The following is a 27,221-nucleotide window of genomic DNA, read 5'->3' as shown; positions in this document are numbered from 1 at the left end:
CTTTGAAGAGTAGTGCAGGCTTTAACGACAGTTATACGGCCTGCCGCAACAATGTTTAACTTTCGTTCTGAAGTCTCCCCGTAGATCATAAGCTGTCCCGTTCCTTAGCATCATGATACAAATCAAACAAACCGTCCGTAGATTGTGGAACCAACACTAACCATTACTACAGTTGTTTTATTAGTGAGAGCACTCTACTGGGCACATTACTATTACTCACAGCTTGCAGATGTCCTAAGTTAATCCAGAAGTCTTTGTTGGGAATCTGGTCAAAGCCTTTGGCGCCACACACCAGCCGTCTATAACCGACACCGATAAGCAAATACGTTCCAGCTACTGCGGCAAACCTGCAAAACCACAAAATGTGACATGAAAATTTTGAAAAGTTCCTGCAGGACATAGCGGACTGCATAGGACAAAGGACAACAAAATACAAATCCATTGCAGTACAGATGTGTAGAAACAACTGCAAATAAGTAAATGAATAAAACAAAACACACACACACACACACACACACACACACACAAAGAACCCTTTATTTATTACTCAAGGGCTTGCAGCAACCACTTGAATTTTCAATATCAAATTTGTATTAATATCTTTTATCATTTTCACACCATCTATGGAAGGTTCACACAAAGTTTTATGTAATAAACAAATCATAGGACAACAGTAGTTTCAATTTAGTATCACAAAACTGGTCATCAACTGTATTTTTACTGGAAGTCAAAACATGTACTAATTCTGCGGTATGATAGTCTGCAATTTTAGATTTGATTTTTGGCTCCAGGCTACAGCGGAAGGCGTGGAACAGTACAGTAAAAACAAATAGTGAAATTCTGCTATATTTACTTTTTTCATGAGCAGATTTATCCAGCTATACAAAGGAAAAAGTGCTTCCAGTGAAATGCTTTTTCTCAACAACTACATACTCCTTTTACCATCAACATGGTTAATAAAGTTGATGTACACAAAGAAGCTGTGCACTGCTACAATTTAAATTTTCAGTTATCTGACTTAATTTTTACCCCTGTTCAAATTATGCCTACAAGAGCATTACAGATAATTGACTTCAGAAGTGTAATTTCTACTCAGCTTACTACACATTACGCTCGGATACTATTACGAACACTATATATCAGAAGTATATATCATGTCCATTATAATTATCCGGGCTGTTATGCCATGGTCGGTTGATGAATTCTGTGTCAATTCCCAACATTTGGTCCCAGTCTGCAGAGGATATCTTCAAGGGGGTCCGTAGCTCGATGGAAGGTGCAACACACCCACTGGCTCGCTACTGACTGCCGCTAAATTCCGTGTCCGCACGCTCCCGCGCCGAGGTGTGACGTCACGTGTTTTGAAAACGTCAGTGCAATTGGCCGCTGTCTGCTGCCGTCGATCGCTGTTGCCATCACCCAGTGGTGGACGGGTGGCACACATCTTATTCAACACTGGCATCCATATACCGTTTAATTTCACGCCCTCCTCCTTTCGATTGAAATTATTAGGGTGTCTGGCAATTTCGATCGCCTCCCTGTAGAGCCTTTCATAATATCCGCTTATGGCCGCTAGTACTTGCGTCTCCTCGAAATGAATATGGTGGTTATCTGACTGGAAAGCATGCTCCACAACAGCTGACCGTTCTGTTTCCCCTCTTCTACAATTGCCCTTGTGCTCTTCCAAACGTTTTGAAACAGTTCTTTTAGTGGTACCCACATAAACATCTCCACAGCTGCACGGGATCCTACACACTCCAGCTTTTTCCAATGGTTTGCGAGCGTCCTTGGCAAGCTTAAGGTATTCCTGTATCTTCCTGGTGGGCTTGTAAATTACGGCAATATTCCACTTCGTCAAGATCCTCCCTATTCTTTCCGTTACATTTTTAACAAACGGCAGGAAAACCTTAGATTTTGCAGTTGCCTGTACGTCACTATGGTTTCTGCGTGGCTGTCTCAACGCACGTTTTATTTTGCCGTACGAATATCCGTTCTTCATTAGTGCTTTGTGGAGATGTTCTATCTCAGTGTCGAGCAACTCAGGTTCACAAATATTTCTAGCTCTGTCCGCTAACGTCTTGATAACACCCCGCTTCTTTTGTGGGTGGTGGTTCGAATCCCGGTGCAAATAACGGTCCGTGTGCGTGGGTTTGCGGTATACTGAGTGGCCCAAACTATGATTTTTGTTCCTAAAAACAAACACATCGAGGAAATGTAATTTGCCGTCTACCTCCTCCTCCATTGTAAACTGAATTCTCGAGTTTATACTATTCAGATGTTCGTGGAACCGGCTTAGTTCCTCCCTGCCATGTCTCCACAGCACAAACATGTCACCCACGTATCGGAACCATACATTTGGTTTTTTGCTGGCAGTGCCTAAGGCCTGTTCTTTGAGTTTCTCCATAAAGAAGTTTGCAATTACGGGACTTAGGGGGCTTCCCATAGCCACACCATCTGTTTGTTCATAAAACTGTTCATTCCACCTGAAGTATTGTTTGACGAAACAACACTTAAACAGTTTTGAAATATCGGTAGGAAAAATTCGATCCAGCTTTTCCAATACATCATTAAGTGTAACCATGGTAAACAGCGATACCACATCGATGTGGTGCGGGACACGGAATTTAGCGGCAGTCAGTAGCGAGCCAGTGGGTGTGTTGGACCTTCCATCAAGCTACAGACCTCCTTGAAGATGTCCTCCACAGACGGGGATGAAACATTGGGAATTGACACAGAATTCATCAACCGACCACGGCATAACAGCCCGTATAATTATAATGGACATGGCATTTCCGGCCGTGAAAGTCTACATTTTAGTAGAAGTATATATTTAAAAAACACGATGCTATTCGACTACATCTTTTCCAATTGTCTCATACAAAACACAATTACATACCACTACCTCCTTACATAACACTAAATGAAAGAACCAATTACAGAAACAAATTTTTCTTTTACATGAAACATTAGATTATTCCTCCGAAATTAACTAACAGGAAAGTCTTCTAATTTAGATTATTTTTAAAAAAGTCCTTTCCTTTCTTTTTCGCCAAATGGTGTCCACCAAAGCTATATTATTCTTTTTATCACAGTTTATTTCTTTTAACATCTCTTTATATCACTGCTTAACATTGCACCCCACATACCGCCATCAGTCTGAAAATGGCTACAATGCGTCCTTCAAGCTTATCGTTACAGTTCCAATCATTGCCTACACAAGGCACTGCAAAAATGTCGCAGGTCCAGCACCAAAATATGACCTTAACTGGAGGGGAGGAAAAACCATAGCTTGTTAGCATAAAAAAATAAAAACATAATATAACTGTCAGTGGACAATACTGGTCCGTCACAATAGGATATTTTCAGCTCAAGTGATACTTCAGGTGGAAGGGCTTGCGTCCTGATCACTTGTTGAGAACAGTCGTGCTAGGGAGAACTATTCATATGCTGGCCACACCAGCTCCTTGCAACACATCTGATTTCGAGTCCACAGGCGGCATTGGCAAACCGTGTTCAAGTTGCGTAAGCCAAGGCAGAAATTGATTAAGAAACACATAACAAAGAGTGCCTTCCCCAAACATTCAAGTGTGCACCCCAAAATAAGGAGAACTGTTTTACAAAAAAATGTATATGTGACAGAACATTTTTAAAACTTAAACGCCTTCAAAATAGTGTCCGTCAGATATCAAACAATGGAAAATCCAGGATGAAATGTAACAATATTATGAAAAGGACAGTTGCCACTCACCATATAGCGGAGATGCTGAGTCGTATATAGGCACAACAAGAAGACTGTCACCAAATGAGCTTACGGCCAACAAGGCCGTTTGTTGAAAAAAAGATAAAAACAAACAAACACACACACACACACACACACACACACAAACATAACTATCCTTTTCATAATACTGCCCATCAGATATAATATAATGTATAATATAATATAATATATAATATAATATAATGTAATATAATATAATATAATGTTTTATTCCAGTGGTGGAAACAGTTTTTAAATATGTCTGAAATTATGCTGTTTAGTGCCTCCAGCATAATTTAACTCCCCCCCCCCCCCCCCACTTCTTCTATGTCTTGAAAATACTTCCCTTTCAAGTTTCTTTTCGTCAGTGGCAATAAAAAAAGTCACAAGGGGGCTAGGTTTAGTAAGCAGGGTGGGGGGGAAACTGTCATCATTTTCTTTTTGGTCTAAAACTGTCTCTTGTTGTGGTGAAAAAGCCGATCTCCTGAGTGCCACAATGTGGGTCTTTTCCTCTCGCCACTTCATTTCGAGGTAGTAATGCTGGTTAACTGTGGTACCCTGAGGGACAGATGCATGGATGACAACATCTATATCTACATTTATACTCTGCAAGACACCCAACAGTGTGTGGCGGAGGGCACTTTACGTGCCACTGTCATTACCTCCCTTTCCTGTTCCAGTTGCGTACGGTTCGCGGGAAGAACGACTGCCGGAAAGCCTCTGTGCACGCTCGAATCTCTCTAATTTTACATTCGTGATCTCCTCGGGAGGTATAAGTAGGGGGAAGCAATATATTCGATACCTCATCCAGAAACGCACCCTCTCGAAAGCTGGACAGGAAGCTACACCGCGATGCAGAGCGCCTCTCTCGCAGAGTCTGCCACTCGAGTTTGCTAAACATCTCCGTAACGCTATCACGCTTACCAAATAACCCTGTGACTAAACGCGTCACTCTTCTTTGGATCTTCTTTATCTCCTCTGTCAACTCGATCTGGTATGGATCCCACACTGATGAGCAATACTCGAGTATAGGTCGAACGAGTGTTTTGTAAGCCGCCACCTTTGTTGATGGACTACATTTTCTAAGGACTCTCCCAATGAATCTCAATCTGGCACCCGCCTTACCCACAATTAATTTTATATGATCATTCCACTTCAAATCGTTCCGTACGCATACTCCCAGATATTTTACAGAAGTAACTGCTACCAGTGTTTGTTCCGCTATCATATAATGATACAATAAAGGATCCTTTTTCTATGTATTCGCAATACATTAAAATTTGTCTATGTTAAGGGTCAGTTGCCACTCCCTGCACCAAGTGCCTATCCGCTGCAGATCTTCCTGTATTTCACTGCAATTTTCTAATGCTGCAACTTCTCTGTATACTACAGCATCATCTGCGAAAATCCGCACGGAACTTCCGACACTATCTACTAGGTCATATGTATATATTGTGAAAAGCAATGGTCCCATAACACTCCCCTGTGGTACGCCAGAGGTTACTTTAACGTCTGTAAACGTCTCTCCATTGAGAACAACATGCTGTGTTCTGTTTGCTAAAAACTCTTCAATCCAGCCACACAGCTGGTCTGATATTCTGTAGGCTCTTACTTTGTTTATTAGGTGACAGTGCGGAACTGTACTGAATGCCTTCCAGAAGTCAAGGAAAATGGCATCTACCTGGGAGCCTGTTTCTAATATTTTCTGGGTCTCACAAACAAATAAAGTGAGCTGGGTGTCACACGATTGCTGTTTCTGGAATCCATGTTGATTCCTACAGAGTAGATTCTGGGTTTCCAGAAATGACATGATACGCGAGCAAAAAACATGTTCTAAAATTCTACAACAGATCGATGTCAGAGATATAGGTCTATAGTTTTGCGGATCTACTCGACGACCCTTCTTGAAGACTGGGACTACCTGCGCTCTTTTCCAATGTCGTAAAAACAAACCGACACTGTCTTGATGTGGGATCTCACTGTCTTGCTTTCTTAGATCTTGGTGGTGAAGGCTGGATTCTTCCTCAGTTTCTGTTATATCTGTGACACAACGATTCGTCACCCGTGATGACTTTTGCATCAAAATCTGAATCAATTTCTAATTGTTCTTTCAATTCCAGGCACATATGCGAAGGACTGGTCATCAGAAAGCACATGCAAGATGAATTTTGCTGCAACATGTTTCATCTTCAGATCTCCAGTCAAATTCACAGAATGAACTCTAGGATATTTCAGTCATTTCCACCAATTCATCAACTGTTCTATGACAACCAAATATGACCGCAATACACAGTTTTTCTACGTTTTCATCTCCGTAATTCAAGGGAGGGGGGAAACACATTTTGGAAAGATCGTTGGTGTGCAGCAACACGTACGCTGCATTTCTTCGTTTTACGGAGGTATAAATTCGAATTCCACCAAACACTGCATGTTACTTTCCGAAGCAATGAAATCGAGATTACGACGCGCTTTTGTAAGCCAGTCATAGCTCACGTCATGTGATCTCACCAGCTGATGACAGCATAGGGCACGTGATGTAGTCAGCCAATAGCAAGATCACTCTTAAGTAGCGCGAAAACACAAAAAGAAAAGTTAATGGTTTAAATTAATGCACATAGTTTTGCTAGAAGAGAAACAAAGCTTGCACAAACAATATTGGTCTCTAAGATTAATAAGCTGTAAGAGAAGCTACGCTTCCACATATAATGCTGAACATCTGGCGCGTGTTTCACTTTAAGATACATCACACAAATGTGCCAGTAAAATTTTTAATAACGACGTAAATGTCTGGTCTTCTGGGCTCGAAATTCTTCTAGATGGTCGTCCTCAAAGAGTTGCTTTTTAAACGAGAGTCAAACGGTCTGTGATTTAATAATTTCATCGTACATTCTCGCACCTAGTTCATCTTAAGTAAAAGGAAATTTACTTTGAAAGTAACGCTTTTCAAACCACCATTCGCAATGTTTTCCCGTGACCTGTTAGAAACAGGTTCATTTCAGCAGTTGCTAGAGAGTGCCAGATAACAGGTGTCACTGCGCCTGCGCAGCTACGATGACACAGGAAGCACGCATGTTCGTAGGTGTAAAATATTAAAAGATCTTTCATTATGTCACAAAAGAAACAAGACATCAAAGGATACTTCAGGAGCATCGGAATTTTGTGAACTATACTAAAATGCATAATTCGGCTTAAAGTGCACAATCGCATGTCCGGATTCGGATGTAAATTTTCTGGAGTACCAGTACTGTTTTATCTCATGTTCGGTTCTTTATTATGGCATAATGCCATACGAGCTAGAAGATGAAAAACATGCACTTGAAATGCAGCGAACAGTTGAAACTGGCCAACAGTGTGAAATTAAACACTTTTTTTCAAATTAATTGACTGCCTCAGCGCAAAATATTAATAAAAGCCAGACATCATTAGCAAACCGACAAAAATAACTTCATTGTTCTGCAAGGTGATTAATGCTCGACTGTCAGAAAGGTGGAAATAAAACCTGAAACCAACAACATATTTTAGCCTTCCGTAATTATGCGAACATATTTTAATTCATTTGGTAGCTCCTGGCCACAGAAATCAGTTTTGTTTTCATTTAATGCGACAGCAATAAACGAAGAGGAAACAGCAAAATCACTAAACGTAAACACAGCTCACGTGGAGACTACCCTCCTGCAGACTACAATTCAGACTGCTCGGTGCGTCAGCCCTGGATCTACGATATTTCTGAACTGGAGCAATTTAGAAGGTGGCGCCCAGCCACACTATATCCAGAAGCGGGAGAAGGTACTACTAATAGGCGACTCAACTGCGCATGCGCAAGAGCCCGCCCGAAACTGCTCAAATGAATCGAATGTAAACAGCTGTCAGTCACGCTCATCGGAGGCAATTTGTTGTTAGGAAGCACTGCATATTCTTCCTAAAGCCTTTGAGACACTTTGGTTGGCAGACACTTGTATGTGCACCGTGTTTTGTTGTTGTATATGGCGCATTTCCTTTGCGACTTAAGTTTTATATTTTTTTTTTTTTTTTCTTTCTCTCGTTCATGTTTTTTTGCTGCAGCATTATTCTGCAGAAGCGAGATACAGTAGTATCTTTCATTAGAGTATTGGTTCTTACCAGCCAAAATCACAAAAATTTAACCTGGTAACTAAAACAAGGATCTCCCGGGTCATATACACCCTGACATTATAATTAACTAACAACACTGTTGGAGATGAAATTTTCTGCATGGAGTGGCCGTGTGCTTTGAGGTGCCATGTCACAGATTGCGTGGTCCCTTCCCATTGGAGGTTCAAGTCCTCCCTCGGGCATTGGTGTGTGTGTTGTTCTTAACATAAGTTAGTTTAAGTAGTATGTAAGCCTAGGGACCGATGACGTCAACAGTTTGGTCCCTTAGGAATACACACACACACACACACACACACACACACACACACACACACACACAGATGAAATTTCATTATTGTACGCGTCATTTCAGGTTGAACGACTAGAAGTGGGAAATGTGCCGTATTACTGAGAGGCCAGACTACTGAGGGCCATATCAGTGAGAGTTTAGTGTAAAGGCAAACTCGTCAGTATCTAGATAAACACCCATTAGGGCTTCAAAGATTAAAATAAAACACTGTATAAACCACAGACTTCAAGAAGAATATAATAATTCCAATACCAAAGAAAGCAGGTGTTGACAGATGTGAAAATTACCGAACTATCAGTTTAATAAGTCACAGCTGCAAAATACTAACGCAAATTCTTTACAGACGAATGGAAAAACTGGTAGAAGCGGACCTCGGGGAAGATCAGTTTGGATTCCGTAGAAATGTTGGAACACGCGAGGCAATACTAACCTTACGACTTATCTTAGAAGAAAGATTAAGGAAAGGCAAACCTACGTTTCTAGCATTTGTAGACTTAGAGAAAGCTTTTGACAACGTTAACTGGAATACTCTCTTTCAAATTCTGAAGGTAGCAGGGGTAAAATACAGGGAGCGAAAGGCTATTAACAATTTGTACAGAAACCAGATGGCAGTTATGAGTCGAGGGGCATGAAAGGGAAGCAGTGGTTGGGAAAGGAGTGAGACAGGGTTGTAGCCTCTCCCCGATGTTATTCAATCTGTATATTGAGCAAGCAGTAAAGGAAACAAAAGAAAAATTCGGAGTAGGTATTAAAATTCATGGAGAAGAAGTAAAAACTTTGAGGTTCGCCGATGACATTGTAATTCTGTCAGAGACAGCAAAGGACTTGGAAGAGCAGTTGAACGGAATGGACAGTGTCTTGAAAGGAGGATATAAGATGAACATCAACAAAAGCAAAACGAGGATAATGGAATGTAGTCAAATTAAATCGGGTGATGCTGAGGGGATTAGATTAGGAAATGAGACACTTAAAGTAGTAAAGGAGTTTTGCTATTTAGGGAGTAAAATAACTGATGATGGTCGAAGTAGAGAGGATATAAAATGTAGACTGGCAATGGCAAGGAAATCGTTCCTGAAGAAGAGAAATTTGTTAACATCGAGTATAGATTTAAGTGTCAGGAAGTCGTTTCTGAAAGTATTTGTATGGAGTGTAGCCATGTATGGAAGTGAAACATGGACGATAACCAGTTTGGACAAGAAGAGAATAGAAGCTTTCGAAATGTGGTGCTACAGAAGAATGCTGAAGATAAGGTGGGTAGATCACGTAACTAATGAGGAGGTATTGAATAGGATTGGGGAGAAGAGAAGTTTGTGGCACAACTTGACTAGAAGAAGGGATCGGTTGGTAGGACATGTTTTGAGGCATCAAGGGATCACAAATTTAGCATTGGAGGGCGGCGTGGAGGGTAAAAATCGTAGAGGGAGACCAAGAGATCAATACACTAAGCAGATTCAGAAGGATGTAGGTTGCAGTAGGTACTGGGAGATGAAGAAGCTTGCACAGGATAGAGTAGCATGGAGAGCTGCATCAAACCAGTCTCAGGACTGAAGACCACAACAACAACAACAACAACAACAAACAGTTTCCTCAAAACCAAAGTGATGTAAATGGTAGATTAGGTTATATTCTGATAGATTTACACATCCTAACAAGGGCGTTACGTGAATGCGTGTGTTGTAAAATATGTGGAGGGCCAGTTAGTTTACATGAAGAGAGTGAGGTATCAGATGGGCTAGCCCGGAAACTTATCATTAATTGTGCCAGTTGTAAATATACTCATTCATTAAGGAATTCTGATAAGTGTACAGGTAATTATTTTGAAGTAAATGTTAGGCGGTTTTATGGATTGAGAGCTATTGGCAAAGGACGCACTGCAGCAGAAACAATGTGTGCCGTGATGAACATGCCACTCCCACCTTGTAAAATTGACAAGAATGCAGAATTTATTGTAGCTGCTGTGGAATCTGTTGCATGTGAGTCAATTAAGTGTGCTGCAAACAAAGCTGTTGAAATAATTGATGGTATGACTGATATACCAGCAGCTTTTGATGACACTTGGCAGAAGCGCAGCTACAGTTGTAAGAATTCTGTTGCTGTGGTGATCAGTGTGGATACTGGAAAGGTAACAGATTTCCAGATTTTAACCAAACATTGTTATAAGTGTTAATCAGGGAATGAAGAATGACGTATCTGTGACACACAATCATGAAGGAGCAAGTGGTGGTACGGAGGCCTCTGCAGTTACTGAAATTTCGATCTGTGAACGAAAGGGGAGTGTGTTACAAGAGTTCTTAGGTGAAGGAGACTCAAAAGCATATAACAGTACAGTAAGCTGCTCAGCCTTATGGTGAGAATATTAGCACAAAACTGAAATGTGTTGGTAATATCCAGAAGAGGATGGGCACCAGGCTGAGGAAGTTGAAACAAAGTTTGAGAGACAAGATACTTTCTAATGGTAAAACCATAAGAGGCAGGCTGAAAGACAAAATGACTGATGAACTGCCAGTACTATGGGATGGCCATTAGAAATAATACTGAGGATTTGTTGAAAATGAAGCAGACAGTATGGGTTACCTTCTTCCATGGACTGTCAACTGATGAAAAACCAGTACACCAACTTTACCCTCCTGGACCTGATTCATGGTTCGATTACTGCAATGCCCAGTACTCAAACTGTTCATACAGCCATAATCATTCCATCCCAGAAGCAGTTGTGGATATCATAAAACCTATTTACAGAGACTTGGCAAATCCTGAATATGGGAATTAATCCTGGAGCAAACTGCATCAGGGAACTCAAAAGCATGGACAAGGTTCGCATTGATAAAGTAGAGTATGCAGCACAGTTGGCCACTAAGAAGTCCAGAAAGAAGAAAAACTTGGAAAAAGATCCACAGGATGATATACAGTATGGTGCAGGGTGCTTCAGAGTGACTAAAAATAAAAATAAAAAAAAAAAAAAAATAAGCATATATTATGTGGGTTACAGTCTTTTGAAACTTTAGAAGCCGTTCCTGAAAATTTACATTTTCTGTTGCATTTTTACCCAAAATCTCTGAAACCGTTTATAGCGGATTATTCTAATTTTCAGGGAGTAATAACATACATACAGGGTGGTCCATTGATCGTGACCGGGCCAAATATCTCACGAAATAAGCATCAAACGATAAAACTACAAAGAACGAAACTCGTCTAGCTTGAAGGGGGAAACCAGATGGTGCTAGGGTTGGTCCACTAGATGGCGCTGCCATGTAAACGGATATCAACTGCATTTTCTTAAAAATAGGAACCCCAATTTTTTATTACATTTTCGTGTAGTACGTAAAGAAATATGAATGTTTTAGTCGGACCACTTTTTTCGCTTTGTGATGGATGGCACTGTAATAGTCACAAAAGTATAAGTACGTGGTATCACGTAACATTCTGCCAGTGTGGACGGTATTTGCTTCGTGATACATTACCCGTGTTAAAATGTACCGTTTACCAATTGCGGAAAAGGTCGGTATCTTGTTGATGTATGGCTACTGTGATCAAAATGCCCAACGAGCGTGTGCTATGTATGCTGCTCCGCATCCTGGATGACGTCATCCAAGCATCTGGACCGTTCACCTGATAGTTACTTTATTTAAGGAAACAGGAAGTGTTCAGCCACATGTGAAACGTCAACCACAACCTGCAACAAATGATGACGCCCAAGTACGCGTTTAAGCTGCTGTCGCGGCTAATCCACACATCAGTAGCAGACAAATTGCGTGAGAATCGGGAATCTCAAAAAGATTGGTGTTGAGAATACTACATCAATATCGATTGCACCCGTACCATATTTCTATGCACCAGGAATTGCATGGTGATGACTCTGAATGTCGTGTGTAGTTCTGCCACTGGGCACAAGAGAAATTACGGGACGATGACAGATTTTTTGAATGTGTTCTATTTAGCGACGAAGCGTCATTCACCAACAGCGGTAACGTAAACCGGCGTAATATGCACTACTGGGCATTCGAAAATCCACGATGGCTGTGACAAGTGGAACATCAGCGACCTTGGCAGGTTAATGTATGGTGAAGCATTATGGGAGGAAGGATAATTGGCCCCCATTTTCTCAATGGCAACCTAAATGGTGCAATGTATGCTGATTTTCTACGTAATGTTCTACCGATGTTACTACAAGATGTTTCACTGCATGACAGAATGGCGATGTACTTCCAACATGATGGGTGTCCGGCACATAGATCGCGTGCGGTTGAAGCGGTATTGAATAGCATATTTCATGACAGGTGGATTGGTCGTCGAAGCACCATACCGTGGCCTGTACATTCGCTGGATCTGACATCCCCAGATTTCTTTCTGTGAGCAAAGTTGTAGGATATTTGCTACCGGGATCCACCGACAACGCCTGATAACATGCGTCAGCGCATTGTCAATGACGTGTGCGAACATTACGGAAGGCGAACTACTTGCTGTTGAGAGGAATGTCATTGCACGTATTGCCAAGTGTATTGAGGTCGACGGACATCGTTTTGAGCATTTATTACATTAATCTGGTATTTACAGGTAATCACGCTATGACAAGTTCACAAAGGTACACGTCTCACATTGGAACAACCGAAATAAAATGTTGAAATGTACCTGCGTTCCGTATTTTAATTTAAAAAACCTATCTGTTACCAACTGTTTGTCTAAAATTGTGAGCCATATGATTGTGACTATTACAGTGTCATTTCTCACAAAGCGAAAAAAGTGGTCCAACTAAAACATTCATATTTCTTTACGTACTACATGAATCTGTAATAGAAAATGGAGGTTCCTATATATATATATATATATATATATATATATATATAAAAACAAAGATGATGTGACTTACCAAATGAAAGTGCTGGCAGGTCGACAGACACACAAACGAACACAAACACACACACAAAATTCAAGCTTTCACAACAAACTGTTGCCTCATCAGGAAAGAGGGAAGGAGAGGGAAAGACAAAAGGATGTGGGTTTTAAGGGAGAGGGTAAGGAGTCATTCCAATCCCGGGAGCGGAAAGACTTACCTTAGGGGGAAAAAAGGACAGGTATACACTCGCACACACACACATATCCATCCACACATACAGACACAAGCAGACATATTTAATATGTCTGCTTGTGTCTGTATGTGTGGATGGATATGTGTGTGTGTGTGCGAGTGTATACCTGTCCTTTTTTCCCCCTAAGGTAAGTCTTTCCGCTCCCGGGATTGGAATGACTCCTTACCCTCTCCCTTAAAACCCACATCCTTTCGTCTTTCCCTCTCCTTCCCTCTTTCCTGATGAGGCAACAGTTTGTTGCGAAAGCTTGAATTTTGTGTGTATATTTGTGTTTGTTTGTGTGTCTATCGACCTGCCAGCGCTTTTGTTTGGTAAGTCTCATCATCTTTCTTTTTATATATATATATATATATATATATATATATATATATATATATATATAAAGCAGCTGAATTCCGTTTGACCTATGACAGTGCCATCTAGCGGGTCAACCATAGTGCCATCTGGTTTCCCCCTTCAAGCTAGACAAGTTTCGTTCTTTGAAGTTTTTTCATTTGACACTTATTTCATGAGATACTTGGCCCGGTCATGATCAATGGACGGACCACCCTGTATACTGAGTCTATTGAATTAAAAGAAGAACACAATATTGGTTTCAGTTCTCTGAGACTGCAGATGTGTGTGCAAGTTGCGTTTGTGTGTGTGTGTGTGTGTGTGTGTGTGTGTGTGTGTGTGTGCTGCTGACAAAGGCCTTAATGGCCGAAAGCTATAACTGTGTGAATCTTTTTGTTGTGCCTATCAAGACTCAGCATCTCCGCTATATGGTGAGTAGCAACTTTCCTTCTCTGGTAGTGTTACATGCAATCCTGGATTTTCCATTGTTTGAAGAACATAATGTTATGTATAATGGAAATTATTTTGGATGATGTAGAAAAAAAGCACACAAAATTTTCTTTGTGTAATTACAAAATCGTATTTCCGAAAGCAGTGGCAGAAATGTAATTATTTTAGTTCAGTAAAGTTAAAACATACAGTTTGTCCTGTAAAAGTTTCATGTCAATGGCTACAGTGGTTCCTGAAATGCAGGGAAGCCAAGTCATTAAATTTAACACTGTCGGGATAGGCCGTTCCAACTCCCCTTAAGCCTATTGCACACGGTAACATATTTTAATTATAATATGATTTTCGCCTTGACAAATGTTACACTGTCAATAATCGGGGTGGGGGGAACTGCTCACTTTAGACAAAAACAATTTATATATTATTGGTGAATAATTTAGTCAAGACTACCCTTTGTAACTCACCCATTTTTATACATACTGCTTGCAAAATGTTGGTTGGTTTAAAGGCGGGAGAAGGGACTAAACTACGAGGTCATCAGTCCCTTGTTCCTAATAAAACACTACCACAAGTGTGAGAATAAAACGGACGAAACATATAACACAAAATGGAACGAAAGGAAAAGCCACAAGAACGAAGGGAAGCCAACGAACACTAAAAGGAACAGAAGGACAAGAAAATAACAGAGAGACGCTAGAAACAGAAGAGAGTAAAACGTGAAAGCAGATTACAGTGGCTGACCAACCACAAGAATAAAAAGGGAAAGCCAGCCACTCTGCAACACATTTAAAACCTCCACCCTAAAAGCACTAGGGTGGCGAACACACAGGGACAAAGGACACGCGCTAAAACCTACATAGAAGCATAAAACCCACTCTCGTGGAAAAAACGTAAAACTAAAGCTGCTAAAGAGGCACTGTCACCCAACACTGAAGGCAGGGTGCTGGGAAAGTTAAAAGTCTGCCGCAAAGTGGCTAAAAGTGGGCAGTCCGGCAAGAGGTGGCAGACTGTCATTTGGGAGCCACAGCGACACAGAGGTGGGTCCTCACGACGGAGTAGGTAATCACGCGTTTGCCACGTATGACCAATGCGGAGCCGGCAGAAAACAACTGATTCCCTGCGAGAGGCCTACATGGAAGACATCCACACATTCATAGTCTCCTTAATGACACACAGTTTGTTGTTTGTGCTGTTATGCCATTCCGTCTCCCCAAGCTGGAAAACCCTGTGGTGTAAGGAAGAATGCAGGTCAGCTTCAAAGTGCCTATCTCCAGAAGTGGTTTCCACGTCGCCTGTTTGGCCAGCCTGTCGCCAAGTTCATTGCCGGGGATTCCGACGTGTCCTGGGGTCCACACAAATACCGTGGAACGACAGCGGGACTTTTCCAGGAAATAGATGGACTCCTGAATAGACACTACCACAGGGTGGCGAGGGTAGCACCGGTCGGTAGCTTGTCGGCTGCTCACCGGGTCAGTACACAGGAGAAATAACTCGCCAGGGCACGAGCGGATGTACTCGAGAGCAAGAGATACGGCCATCAGCTCTGCAGTGAAAACACTGCAGCCAACTGGCACGGAGTGCTGCTCAATATGTCCTCCATTAACATACGCGAAGCCTACGTGACCGTCAGTCATCGAGCCGTCGGTGTAAACCATTTCAGAGCCCCGGAACACGTCAAGAATCGAGAGGAAGTGACAGCGGAGAGCAGCGGGGTTAACGGAGTCTTTAGGGCCGTGCGAAAGGTCCAGAGGAAGCTGAGGCTGTGGCCAAGGTGTACACCACGGAGGCGTACGTGAATGGACCGGAAGTAGATGTGGTAAAGTGAAGGACTCCAGTTCAGAGAGAAGGAACCGCACGCGAACCGCAATCGTTAGCGCAGATCTGGGCCACCGATACGGGAGATGGACTGCCGTGGGCGGGAAAAGGAGACGGTAATTCGGATGCTCAGGAGAACTACGAATGTGTGCTGCGTAACTGGCGAGCAGTTGCGCACGTCTGATCTGCAGTGGAGGGACACCAGCCTCCACCAGTACGCCAGTCACCAGACTCGCTAATCGAACCCCACAGTGGTGCACACGTCTGAGTAAATGCAATGTTGAAGGCACTGCCAAACCATAAACCACACTCCTATAGTAAGTTTGGGATTGGAGAAGGGCTCTGTAGAGCTGCAGCAGCGTACAGCGATCTGCACCCCAATAGGTGTTGCTCAGGCAACGGAGGGCACTGAGGTGCTGCCGCACTTCTGCTTAAGCTGACGAAGATGAGGGAGCCAAGTCAATCGAGCGTCAAAAACCAGTCCTAGGAATTGATACGTCTCCACTACAGTGAGTGGATTGTCACTGAGGTAAAGTGTGGGTTCCGGATGAACCGCACGATGCCGACAGAAGTGTGTGACACACGACTTTGCGGCTGAAAACTGGAAGCCGTGAGCTAGAGCCCGTGACTGCACCTTGTGGATGACTCCCTGGAGGCGCCGCTAAGCAACAACAGTACTGGAGCAACAGTACGAAATGCAGAAGTCGTCTGCGTACAGAGAAGGTGAGATGGAGGGCTCGACAGTAACTGCTAGTCCGTTAATGGCCACTAAAATTTGAGACACACTCAATACAGAGCCCTGCGGCACTCCATTATCCTGGATATGAATGAAACTATGGGAGTCACCAACTTGGAGAAGGAAAGTACGGAGCGACAGGAAGTTTTGGATAAAAATCGGGAACGGTCCCCGGAGACCCCACCCGTACAATGTGGCAAGGATATGATGTCGCCAAGTCGTGTCGTATGCTTTACGTAAGTCAAAAAAGATGGCAATCAGGTGTTGGTGTCGAAAAGGCTGTTCGGACGGCAGACTCAATGGACACAAGATTATCAGTGGTAGAGCGACCCCGGCGGAAGCCGCCCTGAGCCAGCAAGCCACGTGACTCCAGGACCCAACCCACCCGCCGATATACCATACATTCCAGCAGCTTACAAAGAACGTTGGTGAGGCTGATGGGCCGATAGCTATCCACATCAAGTGGGTTTTTACCGCGTCTGAGCAACAGAATGACGGTGCTCTCCCGCCATTGCGACGGAAAGACGCCATCGCACCAGATCCGGTTGAAGATGGCGAGAAGATGTCGCTTGTAGTCAGATGAGAGATGTTTAATCATCTGGCTGTGGATGCGATCGGGCCCAGCAACTGTGTCGGGGCAATGTTCAAGGGCACTGAGGAGCTCCCACTCTGTAAATGGGCACTGCAGCGTGTAGTGAATGAGAGGACATTCACTTGCAGCCGCCGGTTTAGTGTGCGAAAGGCTGGTGGGTAATTCTCCGATGCATAGGCTCGAGCAAAGTGCTCGGCAATTGTGTTTGCGTCGTTACATAACTCGCCATTTATGGAAACACCAGGGACAGCTGTTGAGGCCTGGTGCCCGAAAAGACATTTGATCTTTGCCCAGACTTGGGAAGGTGATGTGTGGCACCCAATGGTGGAGATGTTTCTCTCCCAATACTCCTTCTGTTTTCTGATAAGGTAGTGAACACGGACACGGAGCCGTCTAAAGGCTATGAGGGGCTCCAGGGAAGAGTGCTTATGCTGCTGTAGAGCTCACCGACACTCCTTAATTGCTTCTGAGACTTCCGGCGACCACCGAGGGACTGCCTTACGCCTCGGGCACCCTAAAGAGTGAGGGATCGCGTTTTCTGCTGCAGAAACAATTGTGCTAGTCACCTGCTCAACCATCACATCGATGTTACCGTGTGGGGGAGATTCAGCGGCGACAGCTGAGGTGAAAGATCCCCAGTCCGCCGTGTTCAGAGCCCATCTGGGCAGGCGCCTGTGTGCTTGACGCTGGGGCAGTGACAGGAAGATGGGGAAGTGTTCACTACCACACAGGTCATCATGTGCTCTCAAATGGATAGATGGGAGAAGTCCTGGGCTGCAAATTGATAAATCGATGCCCGAAATGTGTGGCGGCCCCAGTATTTAAGAGGCAGAGGTCAAATGGCGACAGTAAAGTTTCGACATCTCTGCCTCGGCCAGTAAGCACGGTACCACCCCGCAAGGGGTTATGGGCATTAAAATCTCCCAGAAGTAGGAAAGGTTGGTCAATCAGTGCAGCCAATACATTCAGGGGTACTGCACCATCTGGAGGAAGATATACATTGCAGACAGTTATTTCCTGTGTCGTCCTTATTCTGACAGCCACAGCTTCAAGAGAGGTTTGAAGGGGCACAAGTTCACTACAGACCGAGTTTAGGACATAAACGCAACTCCACCTGACACTCGATTGTAGTCGCTACGGTTCCTGTAATATCCCTTATAGCCACGGAGGGCAGGGGTCCGCATTTCTGAGAACCAGGTTTCCTGGAGGGCCATGCAGATAGCAGGTGTAAAGCTTAACAGTTGCCGTAGATCAGCCAGGCGGTGGAAAAAACCGCCGCAATTCCACTGGAGGATGACATCGTGAGACTGGGAAGGCATGGAACATTCAATGAGGCAGTTTATGCCTCAGAGTCACCTGCTGCCACCGATTTATTGCCTGAGCAGTCTATATGCATTGTGTCTGAGGGTATAGTTAGATCTAGGTCCTCAGCAGACGCCAAAATCTCCATCCCATCCTCAGCCACAGAGCTTGTAGGTAGTGGTGGTGTGGGTGCCACCGCAATTTCCTCGGTCTTAAGGGTTTTATTTTTGGATTCCTCTCACTGCTCCTTGCATTTCCCTGGCTGGGAGGACTTCACTGACTCAGTCTCCGGGCCGGGACTGAGGATGAGCGCGAAGCCCTACGACCAGCTGCTTTTGGGCTCTTCAGCCACTGGCAGGTGTCGTCTTCCCCACTAGAAGAAACCTGGGAAGGGAGTGACCCAAGGGAACCCTTCATAGTGAGGGAAGCCGAAAAAGACTTATGCTTCTCTGGCTTAGAAGTGGGGACAGATGTCCACAATATTTGGGGGGGGGGGGGGGGCTGTTGCTCCCAAAGTAGGTGGTGCAGGAGCAACAGGGAGGGAAATGCCCCCCACCATCAGGGGGGCAAGTGTAGTCTTTCGGCTCTGAGAGGTGACCTCGGTTGGTGGAGTTGATGGTGCCAGAACTGTTTTATTGGCGACATAAGATGATGATATACGCACAGGATGCAGGTGTTCAAATTTTCTCTTAGCCTCAGTGTAGGTCAGTCTGTTCACGATTTTCCTTTCTTTCTGGAGAAACCTGGAGTCGGGCGAGAAATGTGAATGGTGCCCTCCGCAGTTGAGACAGATGGGAGGCGGGGCACATGGATAATGGGATGTGACGGGTGTTCGCAATCTCGGCATGTGACACTGGAAGTACAGCGGGAAGACGTATGGCTGAACTTCCAGCACTTAAAGCACCGCATCGGGGGAGGGATATAGGGCTTTACACCACACTGGTAGACCATCACCTTGACCTTCTCGGGCAATGTATCACCCTCAAAGGCCAAGATGAAGGCACCGGTGGCAATCTGATTATACTTCGGATCCCGGTGGACATGCCGGACGAAATGTACACCTCGCCGCTCTAAACTGGTGCGCAGTTCATCGTTGACTGCAAAAGGTCTCTGTGAAATATGATACCCTGAACTGTATTTAAGCTCTTATGGGGTGTGATGGTTACAGAAACATCCCCCAGCTTAAGCGAGTAACTCCCGTGACTGGCCAGAGGATGCTGTTTTGATCAAGACTGACCCAGATCTCATTTTGGACGAGCCCTCCACCTCCCCGAACTTGTCCTCTAAATGCTCAACAAAAAACTGAGGCTTCATCGTCATGAAAGATTCCCCATCAGCTCTCGAACATACAAGGTACCGGGATGAATAAGATCAGCTGCCATCCTTAGCCTGACATTCCTCCCACGGTGTGGCCAGGGAGGGGAACGATTTGGGGTCATACTTCTGTGCGTTGAATTCAGCTCGTGATTGCTTAGAGACTGCTGGTGTTTCACCACCAGCAAGAGATGACAGACTACTTTTCATTGTGTGTCATCCTCCCTGATGCCACCCACTCCAACCAGGGGCTCTCCCCACGGGCGCCATCCAGCCGCAGCAAAGGCCACCTGGCAGGATGGCCACTACCGGGAGTCCCGATGCCCCAGTGAAGGATGGGCATCTACCCCTCGGCACACGCGGGGAGTTAACGGCGCAGGCATCAGCAGAACGATCCCTTTGTGTACAGGAGCCTACAACCAACAGGGTGCATGGCACCCCCAACACAACTGAATGGCTACTGTGCCGGATATCAGGTGCAAACAAGTCCACGGTCATCGTCGACGCAGAAATCGACACAGCACAGTGCACGGTAGAAAACGCACCCGGGAAGGTGTCCTCGCCCGAGAGATGGAGAATGGGCAGGACTGCAATGTGATGATGAGCAAGTGGGCTGAAGATCTCAATGCGCGATGGACACGATGCATCTTGTAAGGTGCCCTTCCCCAATTGGCTCGCTCTTCGGGAAAATTTTGGAGAATGGAGGCCAAACCCTCCACGAGACCATCACATAAAGGCCGAAACGTGTGAAACTCCTTTTAGTCACCTCGTACAACAGGCAGGAATACCTCGGGCCTATTCTAACCCCCAGACCCACAAGGGGGGGGTGGGGGTTCAAAATGTTCTCCATAACAACATACACTTATATCTCACTAAATGACAGAAAAAAATGTCACATTCAGGTTTTTTCATTCTTTTAAAGTGAGTGGCTCCACCCACCTGGTATTGATGTTGTAACACATACTCTTCATGTGAAATATGGTAAATTACGACAAAAGGATATCAATTAAAGCATACAAATACATTAGGGTCTAACTTGTAAGGCAGCTATAAAAGCAAGATACGGCATACATATATTGTCATCGAGGACCTTGCAATATCTCATACGCCTCCCCTCTTGATGGCAGGAATGGATTGGTTATTAGGTACTCAGTTTGTCACTGACATAATTTTTTTATGAAAAAATTTTTATCCCTGGCTTTCTCTGGGTGGGAGGGACTTTTTGACTGGTGGAGAGGGTGTGGTGGGGATGGGTGAGGTTGTCTCACCTAAATTATTCACCACTAATCCCTATTTGTTTTATGTTTAAAGCAAGCGGCTGCACCGCCTTTGTAAAAATATATTTTAACATCATATGTAACTCGCAAATTTTCAGGCAAATGAAGTATTTCACTGAACTGCCATTTCTAGTAAGCTGTGCTACATCTATTTACTAAGTACTGATGCAAGGAAATTATTACTGTCACATTGAAAGTGGGCCTGACAAAGTTATATTTGGGGATGTGGTGGGCGGCTGAAAGTAACAGAAGGTAACAAGTTGGCCATAAGCAGAACCAAACTCTAATTCTGCACCTGCTTCAAGGGTATGTACTGTAATGTAATAGAATGAGATCCCCAATACTAGTGCACAATGCATCCTTTTTGTATACTTCACAATACGTAATATCTTTCATTGTGCCATTTTATATCTACCTTTGTGCTAATTCCTACCACAGTTATTATCCATTGTCTAGTGCTATTTAGAATAACTAAATTCATTTAAATAACGAGTTTGTTATACTATTTCATTTATGAAGTTATGGAAGTTTGGAATTTCATGTATGCAACATCCGTAATTTATTAAAAAATTACTGTCTAATCATTCAAGGGACACACTTTTGTAAAATTAATGAATGGAAAGTTCTATAAAACTACTATGTAATGTTATGAGGCATTACTAAAACTAAATACTTCAGTACATAACAATATTTAACATGTTCATAAAATAATTGGTTCTACCTAATAATATAACTTCAGCATTGACATATTTGGAAATGACAGCAATTAAAATAATTAAGCACATTAGCATCAATTTGCATATTTATATAGAAATTGTTAGATTTATTTTACAAAATTCAGCACAAAAAATTACTTAACAAAACTATTACTTGAAAACATACTTATATCTACATCTACATGGATACTCTGCAAATCACACTTAAATGCCCAGCAGAGGGTTCATCACAATTCTCTATTATTCCCTTCTCGTATAGCGTGCGAGCTCTGATTTCCCTTATTTTATCGTGGTGATCATTTCTCCCTATGTAGGTCGGTGTCAACAAAATATTTTCGCATTCAAAGGAGAAAGTTGGCGATTGGAATTTCGTGAGAAGATTCCGTCGCAACGAAAAACGCCTTCCTTTTAATGATGTCCAGCCCAAATCCTGTATCATTTCTGTAACACTCTCTCCCATATTTCACAATAATACAAAACGTGCTGCCTCTCATTGAACTTTTTCGATGTACTCTGTCAGTCCTATCTAGTAAGGATCCCACACCGCACAGCACTATTCTAAAAGAGGACGGACAAGCGTAGTGTAGGCAGTCTCCTTAGTAGGTATGTTACATTTTCTAAGTGTCCTGCCAATAAAAGGCAGTCTTTGGTTAGCCTTCCCCCAACATTTTCTATGTGTTCCTTCCAATTTAAATTGTTCATAATTGTAATACCTAGGTATTTAGTTGAATTTACGGCTTTTAAATTAAGACTGATTTATCTTGTAACTGAATATCTTCTTGCTCTTGGTGTCATATGCAAAATTATTTGCATTAATCTAAAAAGCAGATTCAAATAATACCCAAGTTTATTAATGATAATGTCATAATCTTCTATAAGTAACTGGATGGCTTTTTGGTTATTCACTAAAAAGAGTCAAACTTTGAGGCAGCGGACGTGCTATTCAGTTTCATAAAAAAAGGATAACTTTAAAATGAGCTGATTCATTACTTTCCGTTACACAAAATCCTCAAAATCAAACAAGGATATGAATCACTCCAAGGTATAGATGGGACTTCTACAGCAGAAGTAATTAATGTTTAAATACGTCTGATAATTCTCAAAACCTCTTTTTCAATCAGATGAGTATCAGAGTATTAGTAACTCTTTCCCACTCCAAAGTTCAATTCATCATTTTGCAAGAACTACAATATCAGACTGTGGATACTGGAAATAATTAAATTTAATTAACTGAAATTATTGATGTAATGCTGGAGGTCCACATTTTGAAGAATACTCCTCATAAATTTTTCTTCTGGCCACAGCCCTGATACTCGAGGATACTCACAGTATGCAGAAGACGGAGCCGTGGCTGAGCCCGGGCACGATTTGCTGGTGCGATGACACGCAAGACTGCGGCGTCCGTAACTCCATCGTCAGCGTGCAGTTATCGGCCTGCACCACACTCAGGGATTCCTGCACAGAACAATTTACCCTTCACTATGACCATTGCTTCAGTCCTTATAGTGTAGCAACCAATACTTCCAACTAGGGAAGTAGTTGATACCATGTGGCAAGTACGAAAATGTTTCATAACGACTGCTAACATTTTGTCATTCATTATTCAATGTGATGTGAAAGTACACATTATCAGGCTCAGAAGTATTTATTATTATTATTATTATTATTTAAAATTTGTGATATGAAAATCACTCTGGAAAACTGTTTAACAATGTATTCAAACTGTATTTCGATAGCAACCACTGTAAAATGTTAAATACCTAAACAAGCTTAAATACCTAAACAAGCTTTTTTAAAAAGGTTCAAATGGCTCTGAGCACTATGGGACTTAACATCTATGGTCATCAGTCCCCTAGAACTTAGAACTACTTAAACCTAGCTAACCTAAGGACAGCGCACAACACCCAGTCATCATGAGGCAGAGAAAATCCCTGACCCCGCCGGGAATCGAACCCGGCAAAAAAACAAGCTTCTGTGAAAATTTTAGAGATCATCATTACATTATTAAACTACAATTCAAGATCAATCAAAAGAAACAGTTAATAGAATATCATTTTTAAATTCATGTTCTGACAATGCACACCAACCAACTTCTTAATTACACTACTGGCCATTAAAATTGCTACACTACAAAGATGACGTGCTACAGACGCGAAATTTAACCGACAGGATGAAGATGCTATGATATGCAAATGATTAGCTTTTCAGAGCATTCACACAAGGTTGGCGCTGGTGGTGACACCTACAACGTGCTGACACGGGGAAAGTTTCCAACCGATTTCTCATACACAAACAGCAGTTGACCGGCATTGCCTGGTGAAACATTGTTGTGACGCCTCGTGTAAGGAGGAGAAATGCGTACCATCACGTTACCGACTTTGATAAACGTCGGATTGTAGACCATCGCGATTATGGTTTATCGTATCGCAACAATGCTGCTCCCATTGGTCGAGATCCAATGACTGTTAGCAGAATATGGAATCGGTGGGTTCATGAGGGTAATACGGAACACCGTACTGCATCCCAACGGCCTGGTATCACTTGCAGTCGAGATGACAGGCATCTTATCCGCATGGCTGTAACGGATCGTGCAGCCACGTCTCGATCCGAGTCAACAGATCGGGACGTTTGCAAGACAACAACCATCTGCACGAACAGTTCGACGACGTTTGCAGCAGCACGGACTATCAGCTCGGAGACCGTAGCTGCGGTTACCCTTGATGCTGCATCACAGACAGAAGCGCCTGCGATGGTGTACTCGGCGACGAACATGGGTGCACGAATGACAAAACGTCATTTTTTTGCATGAATCAATGTTCTGTTTACAGCATCGCGATGGTCGCATCCGTGTTTGGCGACATCGCGGTGAAGGCACATTGGAAGGGTGTATTCGTCATCGCCATACTGGCGTATCACCCGGCGTGATGGTATGGGGTGTCTTGGTTACACGTCTCGGTCACCTCTTGTTCGCATTGACGGCACTTTGAACAGTGGGTGTTACATTTCAGATGTGTTACGACCCGTGGCTCTACCCTTCATTCGATCCCTGCGAAACCCTACATTTCAGTGGAATAATGCACGACCGCATGTTGCAGGTCCTGTAAGGGCCTTTCTGGATACAGAAAATGTTCGACTGCTGCCCTGGCCAGCACATTCTCCAGATCTCTCACCAACTGAAAATGTCTGGTCAATGGTGGCCGAGCAACTGGCTCGTCACAATAAGCCAGTCTCTACTCTTGATGAACTGTGGTATAGTCTTGAAGCTCCATGGGCAGCTGTACCTGTACACGCCATCCAAGCTCTGTTTGACTCAATGCCCAAGCGTATCAAGGCCGTTATTACGGCCAGAGGTGGTTGTTCTGGGTACTGATTTCACCCAGATTCGTCGTCGAGTACACCACTGCAGGCACTCCTGTCTATGGTGCAGCGTCAAGGGTGACCACAGCCACGGTCTCCGAGCTGATAGTCCGTGCTGCTGCAAACGTCGTCGAACTGTTCTTGCAGATGGTTGTTGTCTTGCAAATGTCCTTATCTGTTGACTCAAAAGACGTAGCTGCACGATCTGTTACAGCAGTGCGGATAAGATGCCTGTCATCTCGACTGCTAGTGATACGAGGCCGCCGGGATCCAGCACGGCGTTCCGTATTACCCTCCTGAACCCACCGATTCCATATTCTGCTAACAGTCATTGGATCTTGACCAATGCGAGCAGCAATGTCGCGATACGATAAATCGCAATTGCGATAGTCTACAGTCGGAAATGTGATGGTACGCATTTCTCCTCCTTACACGAGGCATCACAACAACGTTTCACCAGACAATGCCGGTCAACTGCTGTTTGTGTATGAGAAATCGGTTGGAAACTTTCCAACTTTGTGTGAATGCTCTGAAAAGCTAATCATTTGCATATCACAGCATCTTCTTCCTGTCGGTTAAATTTCGCTTCTGTAGCACATCATCTTGGTGTAGCAATTTTAATGGCCAGTAGTGTAGTTTTTCCAATAATGTACTACAGAATTTAAATTATCAGGAAGAGATTAGAGTATTTTTCATTCGGATTTAAATAATGACTGCCAATTTTTTTTAAGTCTGTTGATACTGAGTGATCTTTTCCAAACAGACAGCAGCTACTTTTATGGCAAGGGGCATCCTCACTTTCGGCACATCAGACCTCGCTGCCAGTCGGTAGCACTGTTGCATTTACACTGCAGCCTTACCGCTTGACAAGAGTAATTACCCTGCAGCAGTTCACATAGCAGTGCTGCCAAATGCAGTGTCGGTTGAGTGACCTCGAACCAGCCAATGAATCGAGGATCAAGTTTCAGGACACATGGTGAGAGTCGCAGTGCAAAACACAAACTGGTATCACCTGAGAAGGATCGTAGCGAGCATTGGAGAGGGGGGAGGGGGGGGGGGGTCGGTCTGTTACGGTGCAGGTTAAATAGACCAATAAGATGCAGTGGTTTTATCGTCACCAGGCGGTGCGGTGAGCAGTGGTGTGGCAACTTAAATGCACCCTTAATGCTGCCCCTCGGAATGCCAGTTAAGCTATGTTTAGCAGAGGTTTGGGGCATGGCCCCTACGGAGAGCAACTCTTTAAAGGCTTACAGCAGGCTAAAGTATTTGTGCCTATGGAAAATGACAATACAGGGTGTACATAAAGTACGGAATCACTTTCAATTATTTATTGCACAAGAATCAAACATTGTACAGATATCATACATATGTCATTTTGAAAAGAAACCCTCTAAGGTTCCCCCCCCCCCCCCCCCCCACGTATACTGCCACAGCGTAAATTGGTAATTTGCCGATAGTCAGTGCTAGTCACAAACGTGGCGAGTTCAGGTGCAGAGCGAGCTTTCTGTGTGTTGGAGTTCTACAAAAACAAGTGTGCTACAGCTGTTCGATGGATTAGAACCAAGAATGGTAAGAAGACACCAACAAGGAAAGCCATTAACCACTGGCACGATAAATTCGTTAAGACGGGTTGCTTGTGCCCGGCGAAGAAGAGTAGACGTCCCAGTGTGAGTGAAGCGAATGTGGAGTGTGTACGAGAGACATTTGCAAGGAGTCCAAAGAAATCAGCGATTCATGCATCCCGTGAACTCGAAATGGTTCTGATGACAGCGTGGAATGTCCTGCGACAGAAGCTGTCAATGAAACCATTCAAATTGGAGCTAGTGCAGAAGCTCAATCGCAACGACAAAGACAAGCGTTCTGAATTTTGTTCACAGTTGCGACAATTGAATGAGGATGGCGATGGCGTTGTTGATCGCTTAAGTTTTAGTGACGAAGCCACTTTTCGCACAAACGGGAAAGTGAACAGGCATAATTGTCAAATCTGGGGTACAAAGCATCCACACGAATGCACTTAATTTGAGAGCGATTCCTCAAACGTAAATGTTTTTTGCGCCTCGTCACG

The 27,221-nt window shown here is 43.6% G+C and overlaps 1 protein-coding gene across 1 annotated transcript in view; it reads right to left on the bottom strand.

The window, feature by feature from the left end:
• Positions 1-27,221, bottom strand: part of LOC126212959 (cation-dependent mannose-6-phosphate receptor-like) — a 91,657-nt gene that overhangs the window by 5,767 nt on the left and 58,669 nt on the right. Inside the window, exons 5-6 of the mRNA XM_049940487.1 lie at positions 23,127-23,254; positions 221-347 (exon numbers count right to left, since the gene is read on the bottom strand). Of these exons, the coding sequence (XP_049796444.1) occupies positions 221-347; positions 23,127-23,254 (255 nt within the window). The remainder of the gene's footprint in view (positions 1-220; positions 348-23,126; positions 23,255-27,221) is intronic.

Source organism: Schistocerca nitens, chromosome 11 (assembly GCF_023898315.1).
Source record: "Schistocerca nitens isolate TAMUIC-IGC-003100 chromosome 11, iqSchNite1.1, whole genome shotgun sequence".
NCBI lineage: Eukaryota > Metazoa > Arthropoda > Insecta > Orthoptera > Acrididae > Schistocerca > Schistocerca nitens.
Note: the sequence above shows the minus strand (reverse complement) of the source record. Positions and strands in the feature narration are given on the sequence as shown.